Source organism: Rhinolophus sinicus, chromosome 15 (assembly GCF_057876585.1).
Source record: "Rhinolophus sinicus isolate RSI-liver-muscle chromosome 15, RSI-T2T, whole genome shotgun sequence".
Taxonomy (NCBI): Eukaryota; Metazoa; Chordata; class Mammalia; order Chiroptera; family Rhinolophidae; genus Rhinolophus; species Rhinolophus sinicus.
Genome location: NC_142515.1, coordinates 119,932,786 through 119,945,933, shown reverse-complemented (window position 1 = coordinate 119,945,933; position 13,148 = coordinate 119,932,786). Strand labels below are relative to the sequence as shown.

The 13,148-nt window shown below is 33.6% G+C and overlaps 1 protein-coding gene across 5 annotated transcripts in view; it reads right to left on the bottom strand.

The window, feature by feature from the left end:
- SLC7A11 (solute carrier family 7 member 11) overlaps positions 1–13,148 on the bottom strand; it is a 386,915-nt gene that overhangs the window by 164,397 nt on the left and 209,370 nt on the right. For all 5 annotated transcript variants that reach the window (XR_016019081.1, XR_016019080.1, XR_016019082.1 and 2 more), the window contains one exon: positions 10,615–10,659. Coding sequence is in view for 1 of the 5 variants with exons in the window: in XM_019730843.3 (XP_019586402.1) it covers positions 10,615–10,659 (45 nt within the window). In the remaining 4 variants the exon portion in view is untranslated. The remainder of the gene's footprint in view (positions 1–10,614; positions 10,660–13,148) is intronic.

Here is a 13,148-nt window from a genome sequence, read left to right as displayed (position 1 = left end):
TTCTCCCTCACTGCAGTTCAGAGTTCAGGTTGTGGCTTGGCATAAGAACATGGCCCAGAGAGAGAGAGACATCATTGAGTTCCATTTGTAGTTGATTTCTCGCAACTTTTGCCATTTGATCACCTCTCCTCGACAAGAGTACACAGCATTATGAGGATCAAACAGCTAAACACTTACATACATTTAAAACACATTTAACCTTTCTTCCGCCAGACCCCGAAGCAGCTACAGAACTGTATTTTAGAATCATGACCTCCTCTTGCTATCTTTCTTACTCATTTCTTTTGTCATTTTCTGGCTTAAAACAAAGTTAGTGGTGTCTTCTATATCAACTTCTCTTTTGTTTGCCTCAGGCCAGAATATAAGAAGTGAGATTTTGATTGTTTGACATGACCGATACAGAAAAAAATAAATATTGCACCCCAAAGAGCTATCAGAACTATTTTGGGAACCAGTATATCTGTAAAAATGTTAGAGAAAATAAAAAGCAGCTATTTCCTTATGATATTCTAACATGTCAGCGTTTCCTAATCATGAAGTTTCTGTTTTAATCTTGTGACCAATGACCTTCAATAAACGACCTGGAAAAAATTACTGAATTCAGCTAGCCTAGGACCTCTTTCATTATGTGTTTGAATAACAGCTTTAGAAAGTTGAACGCAGGCAAATGTTAATGCTTTTACACATTTTTAAAAGCTGTTTTGTTCTATTATCCAATGACATACAGGTCACGCCTAATGATTGCATTCTTCCCCCAGCTAATTTCAAGGCTAAAATCTTGCCATATCCATCTATCTTAGATTTGTATTCAACAACACTAAGTGTTTGGAAAGACGACTAGAAAGGAATCAGGATTTTAACTTGTAAATATAGACAAATCAATCCATCTCTATGGCTTTAATATCTTTATCTTTACAGTGAAAGGGTTGGATAATTTGATGGCTACTTCCTTTCCAATTCTAACATCCCAGGCCTTTGTGAGTTATTCTCTAAAGGTCAAATTAATTGTGTTTTTAATTGTGACAAAGAATTAGACTAATAAACTAGGCCAGCCATGCCAACGTGTGAATGGAGGAAAGGAAAGTGGTAGAGAACTCTTTGTACATACAGGTAACATAAAAATTGAAACAATTTAGAAATTTAGAGACATCATATCCTTATTTGAAATATTTCCAAACTCTGACCTAGGATTTCTATTTGACATTAAAATCGAACTAAGGGTTTCCTTTATCTTACTAGCATGTGACACCCGTGCCCAATAATATAGACCTGTGGTGCAGTGTGTGCTTCCCACCTTGGTTCCTAGCCTAAAAATAGAGCCTAAAACATTCACTAGCCTAAAAATAGAGCTATAATATTATAGAACTAGAAGCAAACTCAGGCAACGGTCTGTCTCTTCTTCTCAACCTGTATATCTAAAAAATTGTAGCTAAATGATTATCCCTCTCACCTCTATTTTGAGAATTCTAAGGCCTAACCAAATTCCCTTGTTTCAACACCTTCGAATACAAATTTTATCTTAAAATGAACTCTCATTTAATTTAATCTCATTTGCTCTTCCATTGGCATGGAGAATAAATTATAGCATCTTTTTCACTTAAAAAAGAAAAAAGACAAAGCTGTATTTTTTAAGAGTATGTGAACACTATGTTGACTCATCCTTTTTCTCTAAGCAGTTTAGTCCGTATCTTTCAGCTGGGAGATTATGGTGCTATTTGTCAGAATTATCTGCCACATGATTTGTCACCTAGTTTGACTCCAGCAATGGTTCAAGTGTAAGAGGCAATTAACTTTTCCCTCATATTTGCTTTGATTAAAAATAAGCATATAAAAGAAGATTGAAATATGGTTTTTTGGATACAACTCTCCTTAAACGATATATGTAACAATAACAACAAAAATCCACTGTTCATCAGGTTCATCTTCCCTGAACACTGCTTCATATACACCAATAACTTGTAACCCACACATCCCATCCATTAGCTACTGGATCAGGTCTAAAATGGAGGCTAAGATTGCCCATATCCCAGCATCAGCACTTACTACATCGTGTCTTCTATGACTTCACAATCCTTTGCTTTAGGGACAGCAGTCTACACATTATTGCAACCACTCAACAGGTCCATGTCTTAGTGTTTGCCCTTCCCCTGTCTGAGATGCCTTTACTTCTTTATTCTACCCTTCTTAGTCTTACTTTTCATCTAACTTACTCTTCCACAGAAAAGTTACTTCCTAATCAGCCATTGCATCACCTTGCACACCCATGGGTCACTTCTGCTTTGCTTCCCAAAGAGACCAACTGGCATATTGGAAAGAGTATAAGCTTTGGAGCCAGACAAATAGCCCATGCATTATATCAAACATGGATTATACACCTACTCTTCTCATGGACTAATTACAGGGCCCTGAGAAATTCCTTCACTGCTCTGAGCTTCAACTTTCTCAAGTGAAGAATGGAAATAATACATCATGTTATTAAAAATAATCTGAAGTGCTACTGTGTAATCTGTCTAGTACTCATATTAAAAAAATACTGTTTATAGTTTTAATAAAGGCTATGCATTTGTAAATCATAAAAACCATTTAGGAGTAAACTAACACTTATGTTCTCCTGTTTTGTTTCAACTCAATAGCATGTTTTCTGAGGGGGGGAATTTTCATACATGATAATAGCCCCTCAGATCAAAATCTTGTTTGTCAGATTTCATAAGGAGTTTCTTGGCAAAACAGTAAGCCTAAAAACAGGTGACTGCAGTAGAAGGACAAATAGTCCATCCATTACACCTGCATTGTCAGCCAACAGTGTGACGATCCCAGTATGGGTGTAGGCATACAAATATCTGGTTCAGAAGGGAAAAAAAATCTGCCAAGAAATTCATTATGATTATGATGCGTGAGCGTATTGCCACCTGAGGGAGGTTAGAGACCATTAAATAAAAAGCAGTTCTCATCATCTTCTGAACCTTCTAACTACTAATAATCGCTATTTTGCTGATGATGCAGAACAACTTTTCAAGCTGATTAATAAGTCATGTGTGTCGAACCCCAGCTCATAAAACAATTCTGCTAATCCTCTAATTTTTTTCAAAGATTATGAAATATTCTTATCTTTGAAGAATATAAGTTTTGGTTGCAGATGGTGTTTGTGTATCACTTGTCGAGCTCATTAACATTTTTGAATTTCGCATATTTTATCCTTACAATCCCAAGAGGACTATAATATAGGGATTCTTACTGTCTATTTAAAAATGGTAAACAAAGATTCAGAAGCCATTTAGAGGTCTGTCCGAGGTCAAACAGCTAGTTAAGAAGAGGCAGGATAAGAATTTTTATTTCTTAAACCAGGGCTACTTTCAAATATTTAGAAAGTAAATATTTTTACAGCTCATAAAAGTGAAGGAAACCTTTCTTTCCTGAAAAGTCTCAACTTCATTTGGTTCATTTTAGATGTTTACATTGGTAATACAGTTTTAACTTGCACCTATACAAATTCAAAAGTTGCTCATTTTCCTGAGTAGATCAGATAAGCTGAATCAATGTTTGACTATGACTAGAACGAAACTATCACAATTATTTCAGTACCTGGCAAGTGTAAATATAATCACCTGGATGCATCTTGTCTCTGCCCATACTGAACAACGCGGGATATTTTCCTATTTTTGTGAGAATCGTAACACTGGATCTTAATGAATGCCAAGCAGCAGGGCACAGATGAGAGATTAGTGGTCTAAGAAGCTTTTCACCAAGTATAACTCAGAATGTAAAATTTATTTATGAGCCACCTTTTGAGTACAATCACTACCTTTCAAATCCAGGCATAGAAAAGGATACCTGATTTGCATAAATGAGAATATGGATGAGGGGCGTTATTAAAGTGTAAACTCAAAAGTAGGAGACAATCTAATGACTGACTTATTACTTCTGATTATAGAAAGTATTTCCTTTTAGATAAGAGGATTCAGTCTCTGTAACCTCTGGTGTGTCATTTATTTTGTCATTTGGGTTGTACCTATTACAGTCGTGACATTTGACCCACCCTACTTATGCCACCCAACCCACAATTTATCAAAGCTTGAAAAGGTCATAGAAATTAGCAGGTTGCTAATCAACAACGTAAGTGAAAAACATTAGTAGCTCAGTTCAAGAAAGTTATAGTTAGTTTCTCATTTTATTTTATATGAATATATAATTCATATAAAAAGATATAGAGGAGAGAAACACTTGTGTTCATATGAAGAGATATTATAGAGGAGATAAACACTGTTTAAAGATATTATAAAAAGAGATCCATGCAGCTGGTGGAAAGTTAGACTGGATAGTATCCAAGGTTCCCTCTAATTCCGAATTTATTTGATTCTATTAATCATACCCCTCGTGGTCTCTTATTTTATGGATAACTAAAGAGAACAAAAACACTGGATAAAATTAAATTAGCCACCATTATTGCTCCTAAAACATGAGTTTATGATTCTACACTCAAAGTATAAGCTTCAATAATATTAAAATTCAAGTTTAGAAATGACTATACGAAAGGATATAGAATAGTCAAAAACATTGACCTTCAAATTTTTGCCTCATAATGGGGTTAGAATCCTTAAAATTAAAAAAATATATATCTGTCTAAATGACTTCCACAAAGCACCTGAAGGATTAATATCTTTGATTACTGCCTAATAAAATATTACAATATAATCCTATAATTTCTGCACCACTTACTTGACACGTTAGCCTTACATGAACAAACTGTGTTTCAGCCAAATGTATTTTTTATGCATATATGAAGCTGAGAAATGCAAGAATTCTGATCTCAGGGTACATCAACCACATGTTCCATTAGTGAGAAATTTTCAGACTGAGCAAAGACAAGGACGAGTAACTTGGTGACCTTGTTCTCTGAATACAGACTCATCTCTTTTCTTTGACATCTGGCCAAGTACTGACCTTTGTTTGCCTGCCTCAGTGGCTCCACCAGTATAATTAAACTCCTATTGTGAAACATATTTAAAAAAGGATTTGCAAAACTTTTTTTATACATATATATACATTTCCAGAAGAAATGCACCAAGTAGAATGGTTTTAATTTAGCTATCAATCATTTCAACAATTGAAGAGAAGCACTGTCACATATTAAGATAATTCTAACAATGCCTTGTCATTAATAAAGAGATGCCTCATTATGCCAAAGAAATCTTTGTAAACTTGGATATAAATTCAATTTTATAAGTCGACTTGATTAGGAAACATCATTTTTAAGAGATTCATTTAGCAAATACTTTTACCAATTCTGATTAATAATCCAGATTTTTCTATATACATGTATTTACAGTGAGGTAACTTTCTGTGACAACTAGTTTACATACCTTCACAACATATATCATTTGAGTATTTGTAAAGAAAACCTTAGAAGTATTATAAAAAGTCGATAACCTTACTTGGTAATAAAATCACAAAATAAAATGCTGCTGGAATCGGCACATATATAGTTGAAACATTATTTGCTATTTTCTAGTAACTGTTAAACTAGAAAGTTATAAAGTATATAAAATAGAGGAAGATTTGTCTCTCATTGAAAACTGCGTCCTTAAAATGCCAAATGCAAAGTCAAAAACTTCAAACCAACATTTAACATTTTGTCATGCAACTTTGCTGCAGCACATTTAAGCAAGATTTTTAAATTGTTTTGTTTTGCTGTGTTTTTAATTAGGTTAATTGTTTTATATGTCCTATAAGGCCTTAAAAAATAGTATAAAGTTATTAATAAAGGCGTTTACTCTGGTTGAGTACAAGTCACTAAGGATAAGAACACATATACTGAGGAGTTAAGACTGGAACATCTGCGCTGAATGCAAATAACTAATTGTGGACCATTTATGAACCAGTCTGATGATCACACTGCCTTAAAGGTCTTCGGTCATTTTTCCCAAATCAAGTTTCTCTTCTTCTAAGTTATTGGTACAGGTGTGATGACTTTCAGGCATCAATTAATATAAATTGGCAGCAGGCAGAGTATTAATTAAACATGACACTCTGATTATTTAAACCTTCTATTAAAGTTGATTATTCAGAGCATGTTGATAGCCTGCTCTTCAAAAATGACTGATGATATCAAGCTTTACTGATTTCCTCCAAGTCTACTATTTTCAACTCTTCAGAACAGAAGGAATAAATGAAGTGAGAAGAACATTGAAACAAGTCTAATAGGCAAACCAACTAATCTCAGACCCCCAAGGTCAAAGTAAAGTAATTCATTTCTTGGCTTTCATCAACACAAGACATGATTTATCAATTGCAGAGCAGGATTATAAACATTATACATCTCAATGATATGTTCTTTGCATTGTGTAACTTCCTGAACAATGACAAATTGCACATTCGCCACAAAAATGTGTCACAGGCAAAACTCGTTAGATTTGCAAATAAAAATACTTTGATTTTTAAAAACAAATGGACACATTAGGAGTCATTACTACTACACATTTCTTCTGATGGGGATAACATTTTAAAATTCAGATATTCCTTGGGATTCACTCAAATATATGGTCCAAACTTTGGACATTCATGCCTCTCAAAATACTATTCTTACTTTAATATATTCATTTGTGGAGGCAGTTACCATGCTATAGATAATTATTAAATGCAACATTGTTATATCACAAAATTTCAGTGATAATTACTCTGTTTTCACATTTAAAAAAATGTTGAATGCCTCTTATAGGATTACTAGTTCCATAGATCCAAAGCTATTCTTAGAGAAGAAAACATTATAAGAAAACCATGGGAACATTTTTTAATATTATAAATGTAATCGTATAGCAGAAATTTAGCCCAAAATTTTAGGATTAGTGCTTTTCAAGCTTTGAAGAGTAGGTGAGACTTAATAGAAGAAGAGTCATGAACCAGTTATTTTTATTCCATTCATCTCCCAGTTTATCTCTCACTTGTTACAACACCGGAAGAACTGTTCTATAAGTCATACTCATCACAAAAGTTGAGAAATTATTCCATAGAGTAATGTTAGGCAATTTGAAAGATTTCTACTGGAATTAAATATATAATGTGTATATAAATATAAATATATACATATATATATACACATATATAAAATGCATATATATACGTGTGTGTGTGTGTGTGTGTGTGTGTATATATATATATATATATATATATATATATATATATGGTTGACAACTGTGATCACAAAACCTTGTTCTACATTCAATGTATTTTAAATCACATTGCTATTTTCACTGATCTAAATTAATAACCACTTTTTCTATTTGGTCACAATTTCAGGAAAAATGTATTGCCTAGGTGAAGGAGGATACTAAAAGGTGTTGTAGCTTCAGCTGATGATTCATTTCACCAACTGCCAGAACGTTGCATGTTGCAGCACACCTGGAGACATGCGCCCGCGACTGATTGGGAAACATTTATCTTGGCACATCGCAAAGGAGATGAAATTATAATTATTCTCCCTTGTAACGAAAGGTATTTTGGAGCTATGTCTCCCTACGAAATAATACAAATTACACATCTGGACTAGGTTCACATAATTTTACCATCTGTTCTCTATATTCAGCCATAAATATTTCCCAAAGCATTCTTTGTGTTTAAAAAAATAAGATTTATTTTTAAAAGACCAGGACTGATTGTCAACATTGCAGGGAAATGTTATTTATTTATTTATTTATTTAGAAATAAAAAGGATACTGAATAAATTGCTCAGAACCCTGAATTTCTTTGGTTGATAAATACACAGTATAAATCTAACCTTTACTCTCCATTAAGGGGATTTTGTGGATTTCTCGTTTTCTGATTTTGAGAAAATAAATGTGTTAGCTAAGTTTTACACAGAATCCTCCCTGAAAAAATTGAACACCTGAGGACTTAGTGTTGAAGAACAAAAGGCATCAGAGGTTTCTTTCTTTAGCTTAAGTCTTAGCAGTTACTCATTATCTTCACTTAAAAATCCAGAGATTCTTAATCTCTCCTGCAAAGTTCTGTAGTTTAACACCTTACAATATAATAGCAAATTAAAGGTATTCTAGAAATATTTAAAGAAGTTTGCAGAATGATGATTCCAGAAAATGAAAATATTCCATCCAATGTAACCAGTATTAATAATCTTAGTCTAAATGAGGTTCAATAGTTACTTTTAAATTATTACAAAACTCGTTTAAAATGCAAGTTGATTTTCTCTAAATATAAAAACGTCAATGAAATCTTTACATAAGAATAGGAGAGGTCATTACAATGCATATTTGATTTTAGTACTGAAAGTTTAGAGAACAGGCTTCAATATGGTGTGAAATAATTTTTCATATTTCTTTCAAAAATGCTGAAGGAAGAGAATCACTTAGGAGATTGAAACATAGAAAACACTCTTATGTAAGTAACATTTACTTTCTTCCTAAACTAAGAATATAATAATAATAACAACAACCAAACAATCATGTAGAGAATAAAAATTGACAGTCACTAATCTAAGTACTTCATACATATTAACTCATTTCCACAATGCAATGACATACACGCTATTATTATTATTTTTTTGAGATGAGGAAATTTCTTTGTAATAAAAAAGAAAATATCGACTCAGTGCATCACTGTTCTTTAGAATTTGTATAAATTGAATCATAGATATTATCAATGAGTAAAAACTAAGGCCCTAAAATTAAGAAAGAGAGAAAGGAAGGAAGAGAATCTTTGACTGGCATACCACTCAGAAATTCAAATTGGGGTAATAATGGCATAAATAATTTTAAAATATGGTTAATATATACAACAGTATGTATGTATAGATAGCAAACAAAAACTATGCTTAAACTACTAAAGAATATTACAAAAGAATGTGAACTGCATCTATGTCACTGATGTATAATAAGTGTTATGTTATACGTCACATCCACAAACCTACATGTCTTTTTTTTTTCCATAAGAAATTCTCTCTGATATTAGATTTTGGTAACTGGTTTTGAAAAAATGTTTTAGAATTAAAGAGACAGTCATAAACCATAGTAATCTCTTTCACAGAATGGAAATTCAACAAATGTTTTCTATAAAATCTAATAAGAGGAATTTTTCCTCTATGTAGCCACTTACACACTAATTATTCTCAAAAATGGGTAAGACAGGACAACCTATATGTCTCTATAATCAATGGATGTAGAGTCATAAGGCGGCTTATCATTTCAAAGCAATACTAGAAAGAACTAGATCCTGGTAAATGTATGTTCTCTACCACAATTCCAGTGATAAATATGAAAGTACTTTCATAAATATATCATATTTCTCAATAAAATAGCCTTTACACATGTTTAAATTACATTTTGATTTGCATAACAGTTGAATGCGATAGAATGAAACATCATTTTAAACACAATTGCTTTGTTATGTGTTCAAAATTCTGACTACTCTGGTTCTTGGCCAGATCTTATTATCTCCCAATATACTTGGTGCCAGAATTTCTTAGTCTACCTTAATTTGAATGGTCAACCCTTAGGCATATTCTCTGATGTCCGGGCTATTTCTATTTCATACTGACTCACCTTCGTGCTTGTTCCCTTCTTGGAAGTGTCTCTCTCCCTCTCTCTCCTCACCCAGCCCCCCCCCCCCCGCCAAAAAAAACACCTACTCTTCATTTGAGACTCTATATAAGCAACATTTCCCTAGATACAGTAAAGTATTTCCTCCCTTCCTCTCTGTCAAACTGGATAAAAAAATATATTATGGTGTCAATCACAACATGTTACAGTTATTTGTTTACACATCTCACTCATTAACTGGACAATAAAACCTTGAATACAAGTCTTATTCCTCATATACGAAGTTCCCAGCACAACGATTCGAACATGGTGATGTTCAAAGATGAATTAAATAATACTATAATTCTGTCTATATCTTTCACTGTACCTCTTAAAATTTCCGTCCTCAGACTACAGATTATGTTGTTTTCCTCTGGAAAGTCAAATGTTCATATACAAATCATAAAAATAACTCATTTTTCTAAGTTTTAAGTTAAAAATAATTCATTTGAAAAACACTATATACATCATTATATCATCTAGTCATCAGAAGTATTACCTGGGAACAGAGAATAAAAGAAATCATCCAGCTCCCAAATTTACAAGTCCCTATAATGTTCTGTGGTTATTTCTAGGCTATCATAACTAATCATTCATTAAGCACATTATTCTCTTTAATTGGATAGTAATGAAAAAATTCCTATGAATTATTAGAAATAAGTTTTGGAGTCACTGTCTTATGAAATATCTGAGGGCAGCTGAGAGTCCATGTTAAGTTCTATGCATGTTTTACAAAATAGGTTACCTAAAATATTAGCTCTTTCTTTTATACTTTCAGGTTATCAAATAATTTAGTATTGAATGTAGAATACACAATCAATTCATTTACATCTAATTTATTATTAAATCAAATTTTGTCTGCCAAGGAGATTAATGAGGAGGAGGAAGAGGGGGAAGAGAACAACGACGACAATGGTAAATATAAAGTTGACTGGCCCACGTTAAATTTCTTCTCTAGGCATACTTTTTCAACTATATAAGCTTACATTTTATTCTTTATAAATAATTCAGAGAAAATATGGCTACTTACTTTTCAGGATTTTCTACTTCTTCAGTAACAAAGTTAAGATAAAACCTATAAACATAAATAAAATTTCAGGCTATTAATATATTTTATGATCATAATCCAAAGTTTCAAATTTTAAGTATTTAAAATCAAACTGAGAATTATGAAAACTTGATATACAAATACTCAGAGTAAGATGGCAATGTTCCACAACCAAAAGTACTGACAAATCAATTTCCTATGAAACCATATAGGTGGTTATTTTTCATTTTTTCACATTGTTATAGAGGTATAATATGAACAGTAAAACACATGAATAATAATGTATAACTTGATGCATTTTTCCATATTTATACATCTAAGTAACTACCAACAAGAGGAAAAGATGAAACATTTCTAACACCCTAGAAGATGCCCTCAATAGCCCTTTCCAGTCGATACCATTTCCTCCACCATCCTGCAAAGGCAACCACTATTGACTTTTATCACCATAGTTTTGCTTGTTTCATCATAATAGACCAGTATTCACTTGTAAAACTATTGTACAATATTTATTCTTTTATGCCTGGCTCTTTTGCTGGCTTTTATGTTTGTGAGTCTCATCCATGTTGTTGTATGTAGCAGTGATTCATTATCTGTTATTGTTCCTTTTCATTGTAGGAATATCACACTATACATTCTACTGTTGAGGGACATTTGGATTACTTCCAAGTTACAGCTATAGATACCATAAATATGCTTTTATATGTCTTCTTGGGGACAATCCATTCATTTCTCTTGGTTACATACTCAGAATATGATTGCTGGGTCATAGGGCAGATATATGTTTACTGACAATTATATTCTACCATGTTTGGCATTTGCCCCAGCAACAGATAAGATTATAATGTGTCAGTCACTGGGGAAATGAAAGTGAAAAATCCATCGTCTCTCTCCTGAAGGAGTTCATAGTTGTAGCATGCTCCACAGAATACCACAGTACAGCCTGGGAGACCATGCTGGACCACACACAGAGCACCATGGGAGCAGGGGGGAGGTCCAACCCAGACTGGCAGGTCACTGAAGGTTGTTCTAGAGGAGGAAATGCCCAAGTTGAGTCTTCAAAAATGCTTAATACTGCCCCTGGTGAAGTGGTGTAAGGACATTCCAGGCTGAGCGCAGCATATGAACTCGGGAGTGTGGCCATGCTATACACAGGGAATGAGCAACAGTTTAGTATTCTGCAGCACCACGTGTGCTAGGGAGAGTGAGAACAGAATTTAAGCACAAGATGGCCTTTGGCTTCTGAGAATCCAGATGTTAGTATTGGTGACAAGTTGACTAAAACGTGTAGGGCAAGAGAAATATGACAACAGCATCACTCTAGAACTGGCTTTCTAGATATAAGCACAGACGGCAAGTAGGGACCGAAAATGGGATAAAAGATATTAAATTCTCAATTCGCACTTCTCCTGTTCAATTCACTGGTTTCCAGCGTGCATCCCATCAAATGTCCTCAAGTCACAAGGCTGTAAAATAGCTATTTTTCTTTTCTGTGTATATAGGCAGCTAATTTTAGGCACACTGTTAGTCATTGCACTAGACATTGCTGACTAAAGAGCAGAGCATTTTGAATATTTCCCAAATCCTGAACACTTTTCTGGGTCTCTTATGTGACAAGAAGCAGTCTGGGCAAATGATATTCCACCTTCAAATTCTATAGGATTGCAAATATTATCCTAAAGCTATGGCCCTAGAGAAATTCAGATTCTTTTCCTTCACTTTGTGACTCTACTTACCCCATCCAGGGATGTCTACCCTCTCTCATCCTTAACTTCTTTTTCCAGTGTAAATGTCCTGCCGGAGACTGTTTAAAGCCCTGTAATTCTCTCTCAAGGTTCTAAGATATAACACTTAGGCAGACTCCAACCTCAAATACATACATAGATAACTGGATCATGAAGATGGGGAAAACTGAACATGTAAAGACCTTTCCACCTCTTCATTTCATAGGCTTAGGAAATTTCCATAGAATAACAAAATCATATTTTCAATATACTCTTGTGTTCTCTTAGTATTCCTTAGAAGGTAAAATACCAATTATGTAAGTCCACAAAAAACATGGTATATAGCAGGGGTATCCAAACTTTTTTCAACGTTTTTTACCAAGGGCCATATGCGGTAAAATACACAAACAGCCAGGCTACTCACTCGAGGTAAAGTACGTATTGCCTCACCTGGTTTATTTAAGTAAACTAAATATATTTTTGGAATTTGCTGCGGGCCAATTAACAATGGATTGCGGACCGCAGTTGGCCCGTGGGTTGCAGTTTTGACACCCCTGGTCATAGGCACAAATTCTCAATAATTTAAAGCCAAATGGCTAGAATATTAATCCATCAGTGTTTAATATACTTAAAACTTCTCGTGACTTAAAACAAAGATGAGAAAACCTGTCTTATTCCACCTTTATAAAAATACTCATCAAAATTCATAAGTAGGCAGTTGATGTTCATGGTTAAAAACAAGACAATAGGTCCAAAATGGAGTGGCTTATGCTAAGGCCCACAGCACCAAAC